Genomic DNA, 23789 nt, shown 5'->3' with positions numbered 1-23789 from the left:
TCACCCCACACTAGACTCTGTAGGGCCCTAAAGGTCAATGGAGGTTCCTCCGGGCTGGTTTCTGGGTCCCTCTTCCCGGACTCGAGTACCACAGGCCTGCTTTGAGATATGACACTTCTGCCTGAGATGGCTGAATACGGGTTCCCGATGGGGTTCAAATTACCGATTCAGCCCAACAGCGCTGCTCCTTGTCCTGGTGGTGGCAACCATAGGAAGGATTCCTACGGCAGTCCAGGCTCAGTGCAGCCACCGGCAGGCAATGTCCGCCATGGCACACGAAGGGGGCGCCTCGGCACCCAGGCCCAGGTGTGATCCCTGCCCGCAGTCAAACCGGGGTGCTGGGGCTCTTAGAGGGCCCCACTCTGGCCCCCAGGCCAAGGGCACATGCCCACCCGGGCCCCGGGATCCCGCTCTTTGTGGGCCACATGCTGGGTGCCTCGGCCCACAGAACTCCCTGCCTGAACAGTCATACGAGAGCAACTATCGGGCCTGCGCTGACATCTCCCTAGGCTGGGCCCCCCTAAGGAGTGACAGGTCACTGGGTGTGCACCCCGAGGCTCCAGTGGTAATTGTTTAGAACAGGTGGTTCCCAGGGGGAGGCTGTTTGCAGACGGATGTAAACGGAGTTCGGACTTGCGGGCTAGAGTGTCCACACAGGCATGTGAGGCCTGGAGGGGGTCTCTGTGCCTAGTCCTGAGCCCCACAACTGGGCAGGGAAGAGCCTGGGGTATATTCACTGAAAGACCATGGTGGTGGGGGCGTCTGAGTGGCTCAGTCGGTTAAGTATCCAACTCTTGATTTCAGCTCAGGTCATGATCTCAGGGTCATAAGATCAAGCCCCCCTTCGGGTTCCACACTGGCCTTGGAGCTGGCTTAAAATTCTCTCTCGGGGCGCGTGGGTGGCTCAGTCGTTAAGCGTCTGCCTTCGGCTCAGGTCATGATTCCAGGGTCCTGGGATCGAGCCCCGCATCGGGCTCCCTGCTCGGCGGGAAGCCTGCTTCTCCCTCTCCCTCTCCCCCCGCTTGTGTTCCCTCTCTAGCTGTCTCTCTCTCTGTCAAATAAATAAATAAATAAATCTTTAAAAAAAAAAAAATTCTCTCTCTCCCTCTGCCCCTCCCCCCACCTCTCTCACTCCAAAAAAAAAAAAAAAATGTGGTGGGGGATTAGCGATGTGTGACACGAGCAAGGTATGAGGCATGGTTGGCTGTTTTTAAGTTCTACGTGCTCCGTGTCAGCCTTCCCTGCTCACCCAGGCGTGTCACGTTCCTTCCCCTGCCTATCCGGCACTCTCGTTCTGCCTGGACTTTTCTGAGGAAAGAGCGCTCACCCCCCTCTATAGAAGCCGCCCTTTGCATGCTTGAACAGCTCTACTAATTAGAACACTCTTCCCTAAGCACACCCCAAAACCACCTCCCAGGCACGTCTACCCTCTGGATCAGATTCTGGATGGTGACCTGCCCAAGGACACAGAGCTACTCAGTGGTAGAATCCCCAGGCCTGTGGCACTGTTCTTGCCTCTCAACGCTGAGCTGGTGCTCAGAGGAACCCCAGGATAAGTGAGGCCAAGGCAGGCAGGCTGAGGGTCTATGGCCGTGGCCCCCCCCCATCCATCCCCGACCCCTGAACATGTTGCCCAGCAGAGCACATGAGAAAGTTGCTTCACTGTCCTTTTCTTCGAAAACAGAGAGAACAAGAAAAACACAACACAGCATTTTGGGGTCCAAAACAAAACACCAAGGACAATGTTAATAAATACATAAAAATGTAAAGACCTGGATCTCAGAGGCACAAGAATGTATATCCCTAACACAGGCAGGCTGCGTCTCACAGGAATGGTTCAGTGTGTGCCCCGGCATCCCAGGGAGGGGGCGGCAGCGGGTGGAGAGGACATGTGGGGAGCCCCCTCCAAGGCCTCTATTCTCCACAGGTTGCAGACAGGGACCCACTGCTCCTAGTCCTCTAGCCTGGCTCAGAACAGCCCTCCCCAGCCCCCTCAGGGAAGGAAGACTGGCAAGCCCCTCCAGCACCTGCTGCCGAGTCCAGAAGACCCTCTGCACGACTAAGAGTAAGGACCCTTGGGAGAATTCCTGGGAACCCAGGCAGCTTCCTGAGAGTCAGAGGGTCTAGAGAAGTTACCTGCCTTCGGAGGTAACATGGAGGGCATCTGAGGCCCCACAATACTGTGGGTCACATCTCCTCCCCACCCCAGCATGGGGCAAAGGCTCACATCCTGCCCCGGGGGTACTGGGCCACATGGCCTTGCCCTAGCACCACAAACCTCTGGCCCAGCCCGAGCCAGGCGGGAGAAGACCCCTGACTCCAGCAGGAGCGGTCTTTGGCGGAGAACAAGGGTTGATAGGGCACAACCTGAGAACTCCGTTTCTGTGTCCCACAAAGTGACCTTCCAGGTCAGCCTCCCTTCATGCTCTAGAGCGATGGCCAAAGCTGACATTCCCGCTTCAGCCAGCAGCCTAGCACCGTTGTGAAGCCCCTGGATGGGGAGGACACACATTCCAGAGTGTCCGGAGCCCCCTTCTCTGGGATGGGCTGGGGGAAGTTGGGAAGCACCAGAAGCGACAGGAAATGCCATCGGCAAGGGCAGAGGTGGCCACCAACACTGCCTTCCAACCGGCAAAAGCGAGCTGGATTCTGCCTCTTGGCCTTGGCTAGAGGAACCGTGTGGTGCTCTTGCTAGGAAGAGCCGGGCCTGAGATGAACTTGCCCCCTCCCCGCCCCCGGCACCGCCCCGGAGCCCTGCAGCCAGAGACTTGTGACCACATGCACCGCGTACCCCCTTCCTCGTGGCCTGCCCTGAGAGTGCTCCTCACCTTCCCTGTCCCGCTTCGCCTCTCGAGGCAGAGGGGCCGAACAGACAGGGCCTCCACAGTGGTCCCCACACGTTCTGGCAAAGGCAGGCGGCCAGAAGGATCCAGGGTGGGGGGCCCCACCGTGTGGCCGTGAGGAGGAGGGGCTAGCTGGCCCTCAGTCCTGCCAGGAGACAGACAGGAGCCCCTGAGAGGCTCAGCTGTGTCGCCCCGGCTCCCGGCTGAGGTATCTCTGGTTAGGGGCTTTCCCTGATCTTTTTCTTCCTCGCACACCCACCTCACGGGGTGAAGTGCCACAGCCCCAAACCAGAACAACAAGAAGGCAAATAATTTAAAAGGAAGTCAGTGTTTGCCCTGCCCCGCCATGTGTCCTCCGAGCTGGCGGTCTCCGAGGTGGCACGCAGTGTAAACTTGACTGGCGGGACAGGCAAAGTGGGGCTCATGTCACCAGGGAGGCGCTGGGGAGGCCGGTGCCTGGGGGCTTCGGGTCTTCCCTGAGCTGCCCTTTATCCTCGGAGATGGGCACAGGTGCCCGGGTCCAGCCCCAAGGCAGTCCCCGGGGGGCGCTGGGGGAAGCACCCCAGGATGCTCGAGGGCTCAGACTCTGGGGAGGAGAGCGGTGCTGGGTCACCGGGGAGCTGGTGCCCAGAGGGCTCGGGAGCTGTGTGGACCGGCCACGCTGATGGTCATCTGATCCTGTTGGCCCCACAGTGGGCTCCACAGCATCCGGAGGGGCCTCCGGTCCTGGCAGAGCGCTCCCGGGGGCGGAGAAGGGTGGTGGTGAGGCCGGGGCCGGGCTGGTGGCAGGGCCCAGGGCCTTCTTGGTACAGGACTCACAGCATAACCGGTGGTAGCCGGGGAGGGAACAGGAGCGATCGAGCACCTCCATTCGGCAGAAGACGGAGCGGTCCCCCATGCACAGCTCTGCCGCACACACAGCACAAGGACCAATGCCAGGAGGGTGCCCCCCCCCCCACTGGCCCAGCAACTGCAGGCCCCCCAGCCCCTGCCCTCGCTGGACTCGCTCTAAAGCTCTTTCCCAGAGGGCGCCCCAGGGCTGCCTGATGGAGAGTCTGGCCAGAGGAAGAACTCTTATTTTACGGAAGAGGAACTAAAACCCCCTAGAGCAGTGGTTCTCAAAGTGGGGTCCCCACACACGAAGCATCAACAACACCTGGAAGCGTGTTGGAAACCATGCCAATTCTCAGGCCCCATCCAGACCTACTGAATCAGAAATTCTGGGGGTGGGGCCCCACTGTGGGTTTTAACAAAACCTTCAAGGTGATTCCAAGGCCGGGAGAAATCGGAGAAGCACAGCCCTATGTCCCCAGCCCTCAGACTTGCTTGCAAATTGGAATTGCCCCGGCGGGGGTGGGGGGGAAGGGGGGATTGACAAAGAGCTGCTGCCCAGCCCCCACACCCAGGGAGACTGCACGGTCAGTGTGGCCTGGGCACTGGGTGATTCTGACCTGCAGCGAAGCTTGGGAACCGTGCTCTTGAGGAAGTGGGAACCCTCACCCCCTCCCAATCAACCCAAAGGAACTGATCCCCTCGGGCCAGGGCCAGGCAGGTGCCTGGGGAACCCACACTTGTGACGAGCAAATGAAACATCCTGCTACCCGTCAACACTCATTTGGAACACCTCCACCAGTAAATCTGGAATCAAGCAGATCTGGCTTCCAACTGAGGCTCTGCCGCTTGAAAAGGGTGAGCCTTTGGGCAAGGCATTTAAACTCTCCAACCCTCAGTTTTTTCTCCTATAAAATGGGGATAATGCTAGACATTTGCCAGTGAATAATAACTTTACGATGATAAATACCATTTATAAAGTTCCTGGCATACAGGGGTGCCCTCTATACTAGTTCCATTTGCTTTGGTTCAAATATCATCTAAAAATGGTTTTGTGTTTCTGGGATAGTTCCAGGTAGGTCTCTCCAGACAATGTGAAGGCAGGAGCTTTGCTTTCTACTAATTTTTGCCTGGGGCAGGGAGGGGAGGCTGCAGCGGGGTGGGATAGTGGTGGGGGTTGGGGGTGGTTTGGGGGAACCAGAGAGAGATGAGGGGGCAAAAATGGAAAGCCAGTGGCCTCTAGATGGCGCCAGAATTCCAGGACTAGAATCCTGAGCCCACCCTTTCCTCAGGATGCCACTTGAGCAGCCTGGTACAGGGGCGGAGCAGAAGCAAGGCTGGAGCCAAAAGATACTCTGAGGATATCTAGTGAGACCTCTTTTTTTACAGATGAGGCCACTGAGCTCAGAGAGGTTTAGGGATTTGCACAGGGTCACACAGCCCTTTGGTCCTCCACTAGAAAATAGGGTCTATGATTTTTCTGTTACTTGTCTTATCAGACCCTGGTCCTTGAGAAGGTGAAGAACGAAACGAAAGAAAAAGTCTAGGAAGGAAGCATAGGACACAGGACCAGGTTCATAGCAGGTGCTCAGTCAATATTAATGGATGGATTGGTGGATGGATCGATGGGTAGATGGATAGACAGGTGGATGGGTGGATGGATGGAAAGATGGGAGGATGGACTAATGAGCTCCTGATCATGAGGCAGAAAGAGAGAATACTACTACTATTTTTGATGTTAGCTGACAGGTAGGAGTGCATGATTATCTCACTTAATTCTCTCAACAGCCCTATGGAGACAGCTCAGATCTTTAATTGCTTATCCCCAAATCTTGAAACCAGATATGATTCATAATTCAGAACTTCTGAAGTTAGAAAAGTAATATTCATATTACAGAATATCCCGAGTGGGGAGTAGGATGTCCCCTTGTTACTCTGGCAACGTTTCTATAGCAAAAGAATACTGATCTCTTGGGTCAGGCCAGATTCTGCTGCCAAATGAGTTTGCACCAAATTTAGGGAAACACTTGCCGCTTTCAACATTTTGGAAGTGCAGATAAGGGTCTGTGGACCAGTACGGGCAGCACCCACAGCTCACAGCTGAGGAATCGGAGGCTCCAGGAGGCTAAGGTCACGTGGATAGACTGGAAGCTGGGGCTGCCCTATCCCACGGCCCATGCTTGTGACTTCGCAACCACAGGAAGGTCTGGGGAGGGGGTGGGGTCCCGAGATACACTTACTTGATGATATCTTGTTAATGGGATGTAGGGGCCCAGACTGTGGCACCCACTGTCCTTCTGGGGTCACAGGTTCCTGAATGTCAGTGCTCACTGTAGAGTTCTGGAGATTTCCTATGAGCGAGGAGAAGCAGCTCTAGTGTTTGGGATCTCTAGGGGGCAAGGATGCAAGCCGGGCTGGGTTTCAGGCCTCAGCTGGAGGAGCTGGGCCTGCCTCCCTTCCCATCCAGCTCACCTGCACAGGCGGGCAGGCTGCAGACCTGAACAGTGTCTGGTTTGTCCCCCTCGCACTGCCCGAGGCTGTTGGCATTGGTCCGGCACACCACCTGCCGCTGCTGGATGCCCTCTCCGCAGGTGGCAGAGCACTGTGGTGGGAAGGGCAGGGCCAGGCCAGGCCCCAGCAGCCAGCAGGGCGGGGGGGGGGGAGGGGGATAGGTGGAGAGACAAGAGGAAGGGGGCGGTGAACTCCAGAGTCCAGCCAATGCCCAGGACAGAAAGGTGAAGAGGAGGGCACCGAGTTTCTACTTGACCCTAGGGACATGTGAAGAGAGTTCCAAATAGCCTCACCAGGACAGAATGCCAACGTCAATGTTCCTCATCAGGTGCTGAATAGCGCCGCCCTCAGCTCAGAACCCTCTGACCCTTTTTGTCACCTAAACAGTTCACCCCGGCTCAGGAGGGGACCCCAGAGACCCCATTCCAGCACTTCTGCCCGGGGCCACCATGTCTGGTCTGTGCCCTGGGTCCTTAAATATTTTGTGTATCGTCCTGGCAAACCCCCTTGTTGCAATCCGCCAGCCTGAGGGACCTAGGGCCAGTCCACTCACTTGATGATATCTTAGCAATGGGATGGAGGGACCCGGATTGTGACACCTGCTAAGCTGAGCGAGCTGGGTGACAGGGTCGCCATGGACCCCTCTAGCTCTGACATTCAAAGACTGTGACTCCACATACTGAACTTCAGCCGACAGAGCAGGCTCAAAAGTGTCTTCTTCCCCAAGAGGGCAAGGGCCGCTGGGCACCTCATCCCCCGGGGCCTCACCTCCTCTGAGTGATGGGGGCTGGTGGCGGGGGCTCCCGAAGAGCAAGGCTGCCCAGCGTGACCGGGTCACAGGGCTTGGTCGGCACTGCCCCAGCCTCTCCTAGTGGGACCAGGAAGAACCTACAGACATGCACTTCTGCTGGGGCCTGAGGGAGACATGAGCATAAAGGGCCACACAGACCGTGGGATGAGATGGCTCATCCCCCCCACCCCGACCCAGGATGAAGAATGACAACAGCCCTTGAGTGCTTGGTCAGTCTCAGGGGAGCAACTACCTTCCACACACCACCCCCCCGACCGCCCGTCTGCTGTCAGTTTTCTTGCAGACCAGCTGTCTTTCTGTTTTATATTAAAACAAACAAAGCTATATGTTATGGAGAAGAAACTAAAATCTGCATAAGTTGTGTGGGGATTTGGGATTATTTAAAAATACTCTTTATTATGTAATATTTCCAGCATATAGAAAAGTATGAGGAAGTCGGTCATGAGAGCCTGTTCAAATACCACCACCAGCTTTCATAAATCAGCATTTGGGCACATTTTCAAATACTGTGTCATGCCTTTTTAAACTTTAAGTGCACCGTATCTCATTGGAAGTGATTTTTCTTCATACTGCTGCGCTTTTTCTCACCCCTGTTTTTCTGAGGTCTATCTATCTTGGTAAGTACAGTTCAAGCTCATTTGTTTTTCTCCATCTGTGCTATTTTATTATATGAACAGACCATGATTTTTTGGGTCCAATCTCCTGCAGATGGGCATTTAGAATATTTCCTGAAATTCTGCTATTACAATAAGCATTGTTGTGCTTATCCCTGTGACCAAATGAGGTTTTAAAAATTATGGTAAAACATACATATCATAACACTTACTATTTTAACCATTTCTAGGTGTACAGTTCAGTGGCATTAAAGCACATTCTCATTGTGGTACGACCATCTGTACCTCCACGTCCAGAACTCTTTCCTTCCTCCTAAACTGAGACCCTGTCCCCACCAAACACGAATTCCCCCACCCCCTCCCCCAGCCCTAGGCACCCATCCTCCTATTCTGCGTCTCTATGAACGTGACTACCCTAGGTAAGTGGAATCACACAGCATTTGTCATTTTGCGTCTGGCTGGTTTCCCTTAGCATAACCCTTTCAAGGTTTGCGTCAAATGAATTTTTAAGTGAAAACTCAAGGCAGAAAATTTCCCTGTGGCCACTTGGAGGGCTTAGCCAGAAGCACTTGGACTGATGACTCTTTCCTGTGGTTTCCCCTTTCTTAACCTGGCCTCCCAACAGTGAACTTTCTACAGAGCTGCTAGGTGATCTTTTACACCTGCAATCAGAGCTTGGAATGCCCCAGGTAAAACCCTTCAACAGTTTCTCACTGCTTTTAGAATACATTCTAACTCCTCACAAAGCACTGACCCCACCCACCCCCACCCCCACCCCCCGCCTGCCTCTCCATCATCCTGTAGCCCCCATCCCTTCCATTCAGCTCCAGTCCCACCGTCCTTTTGGTTTCTGGAACATGGCAAGGTTGTTCCTGCCTCAGGGTCTTCCTGTGGCTCATCCGTCAGGTCTCAGCTCAAATGTCACCTCCTCAGGGAGGCCCTCCCAGATACATTACCCCCATTTACTTCTGCACAGCTCCAACTGCAATCTGTAAATGCTTTTGTTATTGGTTTACTTATCTCTTCTGTCTCTCTTACTGGACTGGAAGCTATATGAGGCCAAGAATCATGTCTAGTCGATGATGGATTCCAGGCATTCCTAGTAGAGTAAGCCTGGCACGTAGTCAGCACTCAGTAAATATTTCTTGAATGCAAGAAAGTGCTTCCGTTTGCTCACCTGTGTCACGAGGATATTAGCCCCTGCCTCCTAGTTCTGACCCAGTTCTAGGTCAAAGCAGATAGTGAATGAATAGAAAGGCCTAGCCCAGAAACATGGCCCGGCAGATGTAGGAGCTGTTGGACTTAGTTTTGAGAAAAATCAGTTAGGATCAGATCAGATATGGGGAGAGAAATTCAGAGACTCTCTGCCTGCCGCGCGTGCCACATCTTCTAGCAGCCGCTCACCCAGACCCACCTCTTCCCGGACTCCCCAGAGAAGGTGTCTGCCGGCCCAGCCCCTCCTGCCCTCTGAGAACAACTCACCTGGGACCAGGCTCCCATGCGCCACTGGGCTGGACAGGGCACGCGGAGGCAGGGCCGCCGGGCCTCAGGCCGGTCCCCAGGGCAGGCCTTGGCCGGCATGGCCTTGTGGGTACCGTTGGAGAGGGGCAGCAGGCACTGTACCCCCCTGGTCTGCACCCCCAGCTTCCCGCAGCTCCGGCTGCAGGCACCCCACTCCTCCGTCACCCACCTGGAGACAGACAAGGCAAAAGGTGGAGGGGAGGTGGGACGAGGGGACACTTCCTCCCAGGGTTGCTCCCACCCCGAATCACTGCAGGCAAGAGCTGGAGAGTGGGTTTGAGCTCCAGAATGCTTGGGAACCAAGACTACCATTCGCCTGGCTTTGCAGCTGCCAGGCTGTGTGGCCTTAGGGAGGTCACTTATTCTCTCCTGTTGCCTCATCTGAAAAATGGGTATAGTGCATCTCTAAATCTAGCACCCTGCATGTTCGCAGGCAAGCTCTTAACGCCCCTAAACTCAATTACCCCATCTTTACATCAGGATTCTTTCAACACCTCGTAAATATCAGTGTCTCCGGTGGGCAGGTACTGTCCTAGGTGCTGAGCTACAGCAGTATGCAAAACAGAGGGGAGTCGGCTTGTGGAGTTGAAGCCCCTCCCCTGGGCCTCCTGGGACAATTAAAGGACTTGTATACTTAAAGCACGTGGCAGAGTGCATGCACGCAGTAGGCGTGTAATAAATGCACGTACGATTATTATCACCATCAGCACCTGCAGAGTTTCGGTGCTGATCCACTAAGCTGGTGGTCTCCAGTGTCTTCTAGCCACAGAGCAGCTCCCAAGAGCGCGAGAAGCGGACAGGGCTGGCTGAGTTAGACAAAGACCAAACGGGGGCGTGGGAGGGGCAGCCCCCAATCCCTACTCCCCTGTGTTTCCTGAGACCTCTTTTAGGGAATGAGGGCTCTTGCGGCCAACCCATTCCTTTAAAAGACAAAAATAAAAAGGCCCCAAACTTCACTGGGCATTTTACAGAAGAGAAGCCAGGTGGGGTGACCTGCCCAAGACCACAGTACAGTTAGTGCCACGTGCTCTGTGACCACATACGTTGGTGGGGAAAGCAGCCTGCATGCAGTGTGAAAGGGAAGTGCAGAGGGCTGAGGGCCTGGGCCGGGCACAGGGAGGCCATGGTGGGCTCCGTGCTGGTCACCAGCTCCCACCCCGGCCCTAAGGCTCCCCCAGCCCGTGAGTCAGCAAGGCCAAGGTGGACTGCTCGGACCCCCGAGGACTCCTGAGGAGGCTGGAGAAAGGACTCGGCTCTCTGCCTGGGGGCCGAGGAGGTGCTGGGGCCACCTCTGTAACACGCTCAAGACCAGACATCGAATACCTGACAGGTCATAGGTCTTCCTCTCCACAAAGCCCCTTCCAAATACCCTAAGAATAAGACCTTGTGCTCAAATGAGCCTGTCTCCTCAGGCCAGGCCAGACCGCGACTGGGGGCTGGTGTCAGCATCCTGGCCCGGAGCCTGGAAGCATGGAAATCCACTTCACCTCATCGTCCCTCGGACACTGAGGGAAAGCTATGTCCCCAAAGTGGGCCTCGGTTTTCCCATCTGTTAAAGAACACTGGAAGGGGCAGAACAAAGGAAGCATCGTCCTTCTTCTGGGAGTGCAAGTTAACCCAGAAGCCCCGCAGGGGACAGATGCGCAAGGAGGGCCGCGATGGCCACGGGCAGTCTGCCGTGTGGGCTGCTCTGCTCAGGGAGTCCCAGGGGCAGGGGCCAGAGGAAGCAGGCCCAGCAACTCCTCCTCCTGGCTGAGGGAGGGTCAGCGACACCCCCGGGAATGGGATCAGGCTCCCAGTCCCTCCCCCAGGACACTCACGCGGGCTGGGCACATGGGTGCTGGTTGCAGCGCCGGCGGATGGGCTTGGGTCTCTTGCTGTGGTCACACAGGTGCCGCTGGACCATGTGGTGGTCGCGCCGGCGCCGGCAGCCATATTTGGTAAACTGAATCCCTGTGGGGAGGGCAGGCTGACTTGGGCCGGGTCCGGCCAGGCCTCCGCTGCTCTGCTGGGGCCTCGGAGATGGCAAACTCTGGAGAGCCTGGAGGGCCAATCCTACCTCCCTCTGTGCCTCTGCACCCTCCTGTCCTGCTCGCTTTCTGAAGAAGCCTTGATCTGCCCATCTCATGTGTCCCTGGGTGAGGGAGGACGGGAGCTGACATAGCTGGGGAGCCCTCACAGGGCACAGGCCCGGCCCCACTACTGCTCCAGCACTCCCAGCCCCAGCCCTAAGGCCCTGCCCAGACAGGCTGTCACACCCGAGACATCTCTAAGGAGAAAGTGGGGCACAAGCTAGGGACACAACAAGCGGAGACAATGTTGGCCCCCAGCCACTCCTGCTCTTCCCCTGACAAGGCTTGGGCTGCCCCCACGAGGCCGCCAGATGGCTGGACGGGCCAGTACCTCCTCCGCAGGCCTTGGTGCAGGGGGCCCAGCTCTTGAGTGCCCACTCATAGGTGTCTGTCTCCTCCAGGAGCACGTTGTTGCTCCCGATCAGGGGCAGCAGGTCCTCATGAATGATGTACTTGTAGGCCAGGCTGCTGCGGGGGCCACCCTCAGCTGGGGGGAGCACCTGAGGAGAGAAAGAAGAGGTGGCACAGGACTGGAGGGCAGAGGGGCAAGGCCAGCATGGGGTGGGGGCCAGGAAAGAGGAGTCAAAGGGAAGGATGTGGGGTCAGCACTGAGCATGGCCGGGGAGACCATTCACACCAGCAGCCATGCAGCAGACTCAGGCTACACACCTGCTGTGTGCTCGTGGATAATTTTCCCTCCCACAGACCTACGTTCTAATAAGGGCAGGAAACATGTCTGTCGGTCTGTCCTCCTCACCAGGGCAGCCACACTATCTGACACTCCAGAAGATAGTCTATAACGACTCTTACCAGATATATGGTGGCAAATGGTTTCTCCCATCCTGTTCAGCTTGTCTTCTCACTGCTGTCATTGTGTCTTCTGATGTACAAAAGTTCTTAGTTTTCCATGAAGACCAATTTACCTATTTTTCTTTTGTTGCTCATGCTTTTGGTATCACGACTAAGATCCAAGGTCATGGGATTGATCCCTCTATTTTCTCTAAAAGTTCTATGGTTTTAGCTCTTGTGCTTGGGTATTTGATCTAGTTTGAGCTCCTTTTTATATATGGTGTGAGGTAGGGGTTCAACTTCATTCTTTTACATGTGGATAATCCAGTTGTCCTAGCACCATTTTAGTTGAAGAGATTATTCTTTGCCCACTGAATGGTCTTGGTACCCTTGCTGAAAATCATTGGCCATAGGTGTATGGGGGGGGTCAGCAAATTAGGGTGAAGGGAAATACATGTAGATTGAATTAATATGCTGTCACCAATAGGCTTCAGACCCTGCCCTCTAGGACTTCCCCGACTAGTGAGGGCAGCACCAGGAACAAAGCCTATCCACAATCTCCCTGCCACCAGCCGGTGTCAAGAGCCCTGCAGACAAAGCCCCTCCTGGTCTGATCTCCTGCATTAACAGTCCCTATTCTATAAGCCCCGGTCTATGGTCTAGGAAGAGGAGTAGTGGGCAGAGGTGGCTGGCCCCATCCCCCTCTCAGGAGGCTGGCAGCATGAAACGGCACCCCCAGGTCACTCGTTGGCAATGACGGAATGCCAGCAGACACCAGAGGATGCCAGGATGCCAGGGGGAACCAACCCCATGCCTCCTGCTCATTCCTTGGCCCTATTTCTGAAGCTACATTAAGGAGACTCCCTCTGACAGTAAGACAACCATTTCTTTCTCCTTCCTCATTTGCCATCCTGCCTGCCTTTAAGCACAGAGGGCACCTTGGCCTGGCCGCTGAAGACACTGAAACAGGAGGACTTCCACCAGGCTTGTGCTGGCTTAACAGTGAAGACAGTGAGCAAGGTGGGGCTGGGCTGGGGCAGCAAGGGAGTGGACAAGGGCCACTGTGCAGGGTGGGGGCTCACCAGGACAGCAATGGCTTCAGGCAGGGGCCCACTGGTCTTGAGGCTTTCCTTGGCGTCCTCCACCACGTATTCCCACTCCAGGCCCATTGCAGTAAAGGTCCGGCTCATTGCTTCCTTGCCCTTGGGGTTGAGGATGAAGCTGCCTGTGACCTGGTTCTTCACCGCTGGCCATGGGGAGAGGGTCACACAAATTTCTATTCCCCTTCACAGGAGCACTAGCCAGACCTCCTCTGGGGCATCAAGACTTTCCTAGTGAACCCCTCGGGGCTCCCTATGACCTGTCACTCCTTCCCCAGTCAGATGAGTCATCACACTGACTGTACACAGCATTACCCTGCCTCTGGACCCTGGTGCACCCCATTCCTCCCACCCTGTCTTCCCTTCTTCCTGCCTAATCTTTAATCATATGTAAGGCTCAGCACACTTCCCCCGTCCTCCCGGAAGCCCTCTTTGATTGCCCAGGCCTCAGGCATTTGCCTTCCCTACAACGTCTATAGCAGAGCCCTAAGGCTAAGCCCACAGGCTCTGGGGTCAGACTGATCTGGGAAAGTTACTTAGCTTCCCTGTGCTGCCCCAGTTTCACCATCCATAAAATGGGAATCCTAATTATACCTCGCTCACAGGGTGGCGGGCCCCATGAGGATAACTGCAGTTCCCCACCCCACCTAGCCACCATGGGGCTCCTGGGACAATTAAAGGAGTTCGTGCATGTAAAGCACTAGGCAGCGTGTGTGACATGCAGCTGCCATTCAATAAATGGTAGGCACTGTTACTGTCATCAGATATTCAGCACTGCTGCTACTGTAGATGTCCCATCTCCCCCAGATAGCCTGTCAGGGTATCGCCTCCGTCTTGGTGTCCTCGGGGCCTGGTGCAGAGTGAGAGTTTTAATAACATCTATAAATTTCTACCGCTTAACGTCCCAGACAGCGAGTGACTCACAACTCGCTCTTGAAGGTGCCTGGCAGGTGGGCGGGAGGTACGCAGGTGCAGACACCCTGGAAAAGGCCCCCGGGTCACAGCCTCGGCCACCCTGGAAGGGGCAGGGTGGGGAAGGGCGGCAGCCTGGGACCCAAGCCCCTCAGCCAGGTAGGAGAGCAAGGGCTCCGGAGCCCGGGGGTGTCCCCACCTGATGAGGACGAAAACCATTCCACGCAATTATGGTACCGGGAGAGCCAACGGTCAGAGCACTAACCATGAGCTGGTCACAGTGCTACCTGCCTCAATGGAATCCTCACACACATCCCGAGGCCGTTGCCACTCATAGTCCGGATGGAGAGTCGGAGGCCCCCGAGGGGCAAAGGCTTGTCCCGGATGCACAGAGGGCTGGTGGCCCAGCTCTCTGGAGGACCAGCCTCCCTGCCAAGCGGGAGGAGGAGAGATACCCCCATCTCTCATTGCCTGATGTCTCTTAGCCCCCAGAATCGCCAGACCTGGAGCCAGAACTGGGCAGCTCCTCAGGCCAGGCCCAGCCACAAATCTTCCCACCACCCCATCTGCTTCCAAAACCTCTCGGCAGCCACCGCCCCACCTCCAGCCTGTACACCCCTAATTCCAGGGGCGGTGGGCTGGGCTCTGTGGGGACTTGCCCACCCAGGCTCGCCTGTGAGTCCTGGCCCGACCGCTGAGCCACTCTGTATCCTGAGCGACTACAGGCATCCCTCGTCTGACTGAGCTTCACTTCATTGTACTTTACAGATACTGCATTTTCTACAAACCGAACACCTGTGGCAACCGTGCATCAAGCAGGTCTATCGGTGCCATTTTTCCAACAGCGTTTGCTCACGTCACGTCTCTGTGTCCCATTTTGGTAATTTTTGCAATATTTCAGACCTTTTCATTATGATACTTGTTCTGGTGATCTGTGCTCAGTGATATCTGATGTTACTACTGGAATTGTTTTGGGGCACCACGAACTGTGCCCACATAGCGCAGTGAACTTCATGGATCAATGTCGTCTATGTCCTGACTGCTCCACTGAGGGGCCCGTTCCCCCGTCTCTGTCCCAAGCCTGCTTATTCCCTGAGACACCATAACATTGAAATCAGGTCAACAAATAACCCTTCAATGGCCACGAAGTGTTCCAGGGAAAGGAAGAGTCACCGTCTCTCACTTTAAATCAAAAGCTGGGAAATGATGCATCGAAGTGCAGAAGGCACGTCGAAAGCCGAGACAGGCCAAAAGCCAGGAGTGTGGTACCAAACAGTCAGCCCAGTTGTGAAGGCAAAGGAAAAGTTCTTGAAGGAAACTGAAGGTGCTACTCCCGTGAACACAGGAATGATCAGAAAGAAAAGAAGCCTTATTGCTGATATGGGGAAAGTGGTCTGAATGCAAGATCAAACCAGCCATGACATTCCCTTAAGCCAAAGCCCTTCAATTCTTCAGGGCTGAGAGAGGGGAGGAAGCCGGAGAAGAAAAGTTGGAAGCTAGGAGAGGTTGGTTCTTGAGGTTTAAGAAGCCATCTCCGTAACAAAGAAGTGCAAGGAAAGGCATCAAGTGCTGATGGAGAAGCTGGAGCAAATTATCCAGAAGATCCAGCTGAGATCATTCATGAGGGTGGCTACGCTACACAACACATTTCCAATGCAGATGAGACAGTCTCCTCCTGAGAGATGCCATCTAGGCCTTCCATGGCTAGAGAGGAGCTTCCATGGATCATCACGAGGCCGATGGAGGTAATGAGTGAAAAGTCCCAGCTCAAGGCCCAGCACAGGGCACACAGTAACAGCCCGATTCTCTTCCCCTCATTCCCTTTCAAAGAATCCACGTCCCCAGATTCCAGGAGAGTCTAATGAGTTTGGGCAGGGCCTTGGCCTTCACCGCCAACACCGCTATCTGTCCTGGACTTCTCCGGAGAGCACGTACCCTGACAGGCAGGCGCACGCACGCACGCACGCATGCACATTCACTCACATGTACACACCTTGCACGTTTTCACTGAGGGCACGCTGTGGACCTCACACGTGCATAATCACACGATGCGTGCTGACGTCAGGTTTCAGTTCCACTCCCCTGCCTGCCCAACCCTGTGGAGCTCTAGCCTGCCAGGGAACTCACCCAGTAAACACACAGGCAAGTGTCCCTGTGCTGAACCTGCCCTGGGTTTTGGGAGCTTCTGCCTGGACCCCTACAGAAGCCCACATGCAGCCTCCATGGAGCCCTCCTCACCTCCGGAGGACAGAGGAGTAGACTTGGGCAGGCAGGGCATGGGGGGCCGGGAAGGGGCAGAAGGGGTGGACCGAGGAGGCCCAAGGGGCTGCTAGTATTATGGAATCATCTGGGGGGGGGGTTGGAGCCGGAGGTGTGTCTGCAAGCTCCACCCTCTCCTTGGAGTAAATGAGTCTCCTCTCCTTGCCCCGTTCCCCTCTTGGCCCCTGTTCCGGCAAAATACCCCGGAGCCAGACAGGCAAGTGGGCAGGGAGTTGGCCAAGCCAAGCCCTCCAAACTCACACTCCCCGTGCAGAGCGGTGTGGGGGGCAAGGGCATGGGGCTGGCAGACAGGAGATCCCGGCCCAGACTGGCTCACTGTGTGGGTGAATCGGGGAACACAGAGGGCCCATGAGACACTGTGGGCCTCAGTTGCTCCTTGTGCCTCTTGCCCATTTGCACTATACCCTCTCAGGTGCCTTCCAGAGCAGGTTAAGGCTCGATCACAACTGTGTCAGTGTAGATGTATTCCCCAGGGGGTGCAAGTTCCCCAGGACACTTTAAAATATTTTCTATTATTTTGATGATAACCTAAAAACATGACTATCAGCATTTTTGTAATATACGAGCCTGCCCAGAGATGTTAGGTTTTGTGTTCGTGTTTAGGAAGAGTTGGTGACAAGCAGTGTGACCATGTGGGCATAACAGGTAAGAGGGGCCTCTGGGATATGCTGAGGCCCAGCAACATCATGGCACACATGCCCTCTGTGAGGGCTCTGAACACAGACAAGTGTGGGAGACCCCAGCCACTACCTAAGGTCGGGACAGCAACCTTCCCTGCTTGCTCATTGAGACCCTGCTCCAAACCACGCTTATGTGGTTTCAATTGACATGTAATTCACATACCGTACACTCAGCCTTTTCAAGTGTGGACTTCAGTGATTATTGGACCACTATCCGATTCCTGAAGACACTTCATCACCCCCATTTCCAGCCACTCCCATCCCCTCCCACAGGCCAGCCCGAGCACCACGAACCTGCCCTCTTGTCTCTCTTGATTTGCCTGTTCTGGAGACATTCATTTTTTTTTAAAGATTTTATTTATTTATTTGACAGAGAGAGAATGAGAAAGAGCACATGAGAGTGGGGAGGGTCAGAGGGAGAAGCAGACTCCCTGCCGAGCAGGGAGCCCGATGCGGGACTCGATCCAGGGTCTCCAGGATCATGACCTGAGCCGAAGGCAGTCACTTAACCAACTGAGCCACCCAGGCGCCCCTCGGGGCCCTCATTTTTAATCTCTCTTGGTTTCATAGTTGTATAACTCTTTTAAGGGGTGATTTAGTGATTGTGTTTAAGTGTCATTATAATAAGAATAATTTAAGGGTCCATGTGGCAGACTGCAAAAATGGCTACAAATTCCTCCTATTCCAGTGTTCACACCTCCTTGAACTGTGACTCTAACATACTTCCCACCAAGAGATTGTCAGTTTCTACCCCCTGAGTCTGGGCTTGGCCATGAGACTTGCTTGGGCCAATGGGACATTACAAAGCATGACACAAGCAGAGACCTGGCAAGTGCTTGCACGCTGGGGCTTGCCTGCTCTTGCCCCCACTGAGGACCATGTGACAGACACCATGTGAATAATCCCAGGCTAGCCAGCTGGGGACATGGCCCTGTCACCCCCATCACCCCAGCTGACCACCAGTACCAACCGGCATCTAACGGACCCACCAGATGTTGCCTTTGCATGAGTGAGTCCAGGCAGAGGAAAAGAAGCAGCAAGAGCTGAGCCCAACCCAAACTGATGGCCCACAGAACCATAAGCTAATACAAACACTTGCTTAAAACCATAAAGTTTTGGGATGGTATGTTACACAGCAAAAGGTGGCTGATACATTCTATGAAAATCGTTTTCCTTTAAGAGGTGTGCACGATTAATCAACAGTGGCTGCCCCTGGGGAAACAAACAGCTCCTGCAGGGCAGAGATGGGAGGGAAATCTTTGCTAGATCCCCTCTCACCCCTTGGGAAATCTGAACCATGGAACAGGTTGTCTATTCAACATAAGTAAAAAAAAAAAAAAAAAAAAAAAATTAAGGGTTCCCCGCCATTATTCGAATTTGTGAAAGCTCCCCTGCATTAGACTCTCTCCTCTGCCCTCCTGGCTTTCCCACAGCTGAGGGCAGGCCCGAGGGCCTAGCAGCCCCTCTCCCAGCTCCCCAGCACTCACCAATGCGGTGGGGGACCTTCTCCAGCTCCTCAATCTGGATGTGCCTGGCACCCGCTGGGATCTGTACCAGTTTGAGAGTCCCTGCCACAGAGAAGGATCCGTGAACATCTTGAACTGGTGGCCCGTCTGCCCAGCAGACCCCATCACCCATGCCCCCCGGCCCCTAGCACATCCCCAAGAACCTGTTTCCTCATCTGTAAAACAGGAACGGGCCCTTGTCCACAAGGTGCTGAGAGTTGCTATTGTTTAAATGCTCTATCAAGTCTAAGGGCTGCGTGGGGTGGGGGTGGGGGGTAAGCACGCATGCACATTAGTTACTATTATTCCCCACTTTCTTGAGCCTCCTTTTCTCTCCTGATGTCCTCTCCCCCTTTCTTCTCATACTTTAAGGGATTTAGATGAAGATCCAGCATGGCTTCTCGGGGCCCCATGGCCTTCCCAATCCCAAACCTGGAAACAAACCTCTCTTAAAGCCACCAACCTTGCCCTCAAAAGGAGAGGCGAGGCAAAGCTGTGACACTCCCAAAGGGGAAATGGATCTAATTTATCCTAGAATGTAAAGGACTAATACCTGGCCCTTTTCATCAGCCAAGTGTGGACAGACTGAAGGTGGGAGGGAAGTCAAGGAACTCAAGGTACTAGGAGTTCAAAGCAGGAGGCGCCACAAGTTTACCAAAAAAGGGAGAGAGGGAGGAGAAAAAACATTCCAGTCCAGTCTGGGCTACCTCTTCAGACCTATCTGAGCTCTCACTCCCCCTAACAGTCCCTGGGCCAAAGAGATGGCTGAGCTCCTATCACAGCACACTGGCCAGCAGGAAAATGTTTCCAGGCTCCTGGGCCCAAACGCAGGCAGCACACACTGGAAGGGGAGGTGGCCATCTGTGGCTTCTGACTCCGCCGCCTAGGGCCTCCTGGGAAGGTGTAGAGGCAGGTTCCAGGTGCCTCCCCCCACAGCCCCCTACCCCACCCCGCATTGTGGCCCAGCAGAGGAAGGAGGGCCCGCCCAAGGGACTCAGGCTCAAGGGACCCCTGGCCAGGCCAGAACCCCAGCGACTCCTGGTCATCTCCCCAGCGCCAGGCTGCTCACCTGCCTGCTTGGAGGCCTTGCCCAGTGTCCCCTTCACAGTCCTGCAGTGAGAGTTGTCGCCGCCACAGACCCCGCACTTGTCATCTGCCTTCATGGATCCCACCTCCTTGTCACAGCCAACAGGCTGAGGCCAGAAGGGGGGCTCAGCAGGAGAAGGCTCCCATGCCCCCCATTACCATCCCCAGGCCGGCAGCCCCTGACTCCCTCCCTGGTCCCCAGGCCCCACAAGGTGACCATAGACCAAGAGGCACTCCTGGACAGGTCTCTGCCACAAACTCTCCATGTGACATGGACAGGTCTTAAACCTGGCCATTCCTCTTCCCTTGAAGGGGGCTGGGTAATAACCCCTTTCTAGCAACCAGGGATTATGCTGAGGACCAAGGGTGTCACGGGTGGGGCAGGCAAGGAGACGCTGGTCTCCCCAGGGAACAGAAAGAGGGGCAAGCAGTGCAGCCTCCAGTCTCCCTGGGGAAGGCAGAAGGTGGGGGGCCCAGAGCAGGGGACCTACCACACACTCGCCGCGGGCACAGACGCTGTATGGGTCCCGGTAGCTGCAGCGTGTCCCGTCGTGGACCACCTGGTTCATGAAGACCACGTCCCCTGTGTCCTCCGACTGGCAGATCAGCTCACACTTCTGGGCATCTGTGGACAAAGAGACCATGCTGAATTCCCAGCCGTGCTCGGAGAATGTGGGCTGGCCCAGGAGGAGAGCAGCGCCCGTCCGGAGCAGGAAGCTCCTGGACCAGCTCTGGGTGCTGGGGGGAGCTCTGGGGGTGGAGCTGGGGCTTAAAATCCCTGCTGTGTCACTTATTAGCCTAGTGATCCTGGGCAAATTATCAGACCTCTCTGAGCCTCAGTTCCTTATCCCTGACCAATAAAATGCTACATAGGATGTTAAAGAAAATCAAGTGATAAAATAATAATAATAACAATAATAATAAGCCAACACTTAGTGAATGCTTACTAAGTGCCAGATACTTCCAAAACCTTTACACGCTTTTTTTTTTTCTTTTTCTTTTTTTCCTTTTTTTTAAAGTAGGCTCCACGCCTAATGTGGGGCTTAAACTCACAATCCTGAGATCAAGAGTCACATGCTCTACCGACCGAGCCAGCCAGGTGCCCCTACACACTCTGGATGTAAAATTTCAAATGTTTTTTGTGAATGAACTCAGTTAAATTTTTCAATACCATAAGGAAGTAAGTTCTAGTGTTACAGAGGAGGAGACCAAGGACCAGAGAGGTTAAGAAACTTGCTCAAGGCCACACACACAGTAAGTAGAAGAGCCAGGATCCTAAGCCAGGCAGTCTGGCTTGATTCCCACACTGACCTCTCCATACACTTCCCCAGTCACATGTATGATGGTGTATCTTCACATGTTTGTAAACATTAGGAGGCTGTGTGAAGGTAAGGCAGAACAGGGATCTGGGTTTGGGTTTGCCCAATGAAGCTGCAGTGAGAGAGGACAGGAGATCCTTTCTAATTCTAACATTTGATTGTTCTCTTCCCTATCTGGGCCATTGATGTGCTAAAAAGAAGGTTCCAAAGAACATATAAACATTTGCATGTTTCTTAGGAAAAAGGAAGTTGGGGCTAGATAACTTTCTGGAATTTGTCGAAAAGTCCTGGGAAAATCCAAAGTCCAAATGCCCCAGGGGCTTATTTGGATCTGAGTGGATCTGCAAGGCTTTCAAAGCAAGCCACCCCTCTCAGCCAAATTTTTAAGGAAACATCCGGCTCCTTGCTCCTGGTCCATGGGCTCCCAGGATGCATCTTGCCCCAGTACGCAGAGCTCAAGTCCAGAACCATAGCATCCAATACCACTTTAGATTTCATGCACAGGAGCCAGATTCCTGGCGGGACCTGGGCCAGTGGGAGAGGGATAGGAGACTCTAACCCTCCCAAAGGGTTTGGGGACAATGACCAGTACGCCCCAGGGAGACAGCTCTGTGGACAGCCATGGAAGCCAGCCCACAGTGGCAACGGGGTGGCGAACTCCCTAGGGTGGGAGGAATTCAAAGCAGAGGGAAAACAGTCTCTGCCATCATGTTCCGGAGAGGTCTGTGCCCTGCTGGGCAATGGACAGGCCTCTGAGGTCCCTTCCAACCTGAAGATTGTCATTCTAAATATGAGCTGAACAACCAAGGGTCTTGCAGTTAATCCTTTGGAACCAGGGCTCCAAAGAGGAGGCCCTGGGCTCAGGAGAGGGAAGGCCATTCTAGTAGGTGCCATCTGAGGCTGAGGGCTGCGGGGTAGGGGTTGAACATCTGTCCATCAAAGGACCATAGAGAAGCTGGCAAGGCGGAGTGGACACAGAGGACCGTGAGGGGCCCCTCCAGCCTGAAGGCTCTAAGACGCCTTGAACCCCAGCCCTTCACTGGCATCTCTCTGCTGCTAAGAGAGCCGTCCGTGGAAAGGCTCCAAAGCACACAGGTCCTGGCACTGGCACTTGGTCCCAAAATTCAGTTCCTCTGCATGAGTCCTGGGGCCTGTGTCTGTCCCAGAGCAGCCTGGAGGGAGTCAGTATCAGGATCCCAGAGGCTCTCATCTGCCTGCCTTTTAAATCCTCTTCATTACCTGCTATAACAGTAGCACCATCAGTAAAACCTAAAAATATGGGATGTGATAGGACAGAGCCTCTCGGGATGGTGGTTACGCAAAGCCAGGGCGCGTGCGCCTGTAGAGTGCCTTCCCGTACAGGTTGGGGCCCGGGTGAGAGGCACCAACCCAACAGCCAACACTGCTGCCCACCCCAACAGCAGCTCTGGGTGAAGGGCCCCTGATTCTAGGTGGTTTCCCTGCCAGAAAACCGTCAGCATAAATACATAAATCAGGGATGGCTTTCATGAGGTCCGTTGGCCCCAAGGCACACAAGACAAGGGCCCGCACAGAGGTGTATGGCAAGCCTGCCCACTGCATGTCCCTTTTGGTGCCCCAACTGTCCCTCTACCTCCACTGGTGGCCCCAGGCATGGGAGACGCACCTGGGAAGACATGGACCCAGCAGACGCCCAGGGACATGGCAGGGGGCGGGGAGCCACTCACCGTCTGCAGGCTCGTAGGGGAGCCAGCTGTGCTTGGCATTCCGGTGGATGTAGTAGGAGTTGCGCTTGGCACACTGCTGGGCCCGGAAGTCCTCGTAGGGCCCCGGGCACTCCTCGCTGTTGCATATCTGGTACTGGAACTCGGGCCCTGAACACAGGCGGCCTCCGTAGGCTGGGCTGTGGCAGGCACAGAGGGACAGGGTGACTTTGCCGGAAGGCTGGGAGGGCCAGGCTTCCCACATGGCCACCCATGGCAGCTCAGCCTTTGAGAGGAACATAAAGAGGCTCCTCTAACTTATAAACTAGAGAGGGACCCCCCCACCCAGTGGGGGCTGCTGTGGTCAGAGTCCTTCCAGATTCCTCTTACTCCACCCCTTGGGCACATGCCACCTGTCCCACTATGGGGGGAGGAGGAGAGCTGAGAAACAGGGCAGGGGGGTGGATGGCGGGGACAGGGATGACGAATGCTCTCCCACTGGGCTGGAAGAGAAACCAGTCTTATTCGTCTTTGTATATGTTTTCAACCATCGCACAGGGCCTGGCAGACAGTAGGCGCTCAAAACGTGCCTCCACAATTCCGATTTGCGTCCACTTCCACTGCACCTCATAATAAAGTAAGGAGTGGTAAAGAGAGACCTGGATCTGGAACGAGAAGGCTGTGCTAGGTCTAACCCCAAGTCCCGCCTTTGCAAATCTCGGCTGAGTCACCTAGCCTTATTGAGCCTTAATTTCCTCTTTAAAGGTGGGACTGGGATACCTCTTCTCTTACCTGCCTCCTGGTGTGTCTGTTGAGAATAAATAAGAAAAGGTATTTAAAGCCATCTGTATTCTCTTCTCCGTTACATGCAGAGGATTGGGTAGGATTATCGATGCAAAGTTTCCAAGCATAGGTTCCTGGTACTGTGCTCCCAGAGCCAGCGACATCACATGGGTGTGTGCACGGAAGTGCTCAGCATCCCCCCATCCCACCTGGCACGAGAGAGTGCTGGATACACTGTACCAATGATCGTAACAGCAGCTGCCATTTATTAGCGCTTAATCTGGGCCGGGCATAGTGCTGAGAGTACCCATATTATGTCACTTAAGCCTCATACAACACAAAGAGTTAGGATTATAGAGGAGTTTGCTAGACAGCAGCTTTGATCAAGGGGATAACCATCCATCTAGATTGGAAGGTAGTTTACTCAGAGTGGGCCTCACGGGGCCTTTC

At 54.7% G+C, this 23789-nt stretch overlaps 1 protein-coding gene across 1 annotated transcript in view; it reads right to left on the bottom strand.

The window, feature by feature from the left end:
- Positions 1–1757: 1757 nt before the first annotated feature.
- The window catches only part of LOC118018583 (A disintegrin and metalloproteinase with thrombospondin motifs 14-like), a gene marked incomplete at its 5' end in the record, with an annotated part of 71415 nt that continues 49383 nt past the window's right edge, over positions 1758–23789 (bottom strand). The window contains 11 exons of the mRNA XM_035017204.1: positions 1758–3749; positions 5915–6025; positions 6147–6276; positions 9093–9300; positions 10952–11084; positions 11535–11703; positions 13075–13238; positions 18452–18532; positions 19539–19662; positions 20047–20180; positions 22581–22756. Of these exons, the coding sequence (XP_034873095.1) occupies positions 3265–3749; positions 5915–6025; positions 6147–6276; positions 9093–9300; positions 10952–11084; positions 11535–11703; positions 13075–13238; positions 18452–18532; positions 19539–19662; positions 20047–20180; positions 22581–22756 (1915 nt within the window). The remainder of the gene's footprint in view (positions 3750–5914; positions 6026–6146; positions 6277–9092; positions 9301–10951; positions 11085–11534; positions 11704–13074; positions 13239–18451; positions 18533–19538; positions 19663–20046; positions 20181–22580; positions 22757–23789) is intronic.

This window comes from Mirounga leonina, unplaced genomic scaffold (assembly GCF_011800145.1).
Source record: "Mirounga leonina isolate KUSES-001 unplaced genomic scaffold, KU_Mleo_1.0 Mir_107, whole genome shotgun sequence".
NCBI lineage: Eukaryota > Metazoa > Chordata > Mammalia > Carnivora > Phocidae > Mirounga > Mirounga leonina.
Note: the sequence above shows the minus strand (reverse complement) of the source record. Positions and strands in the feature narration are given on the sequence as shown.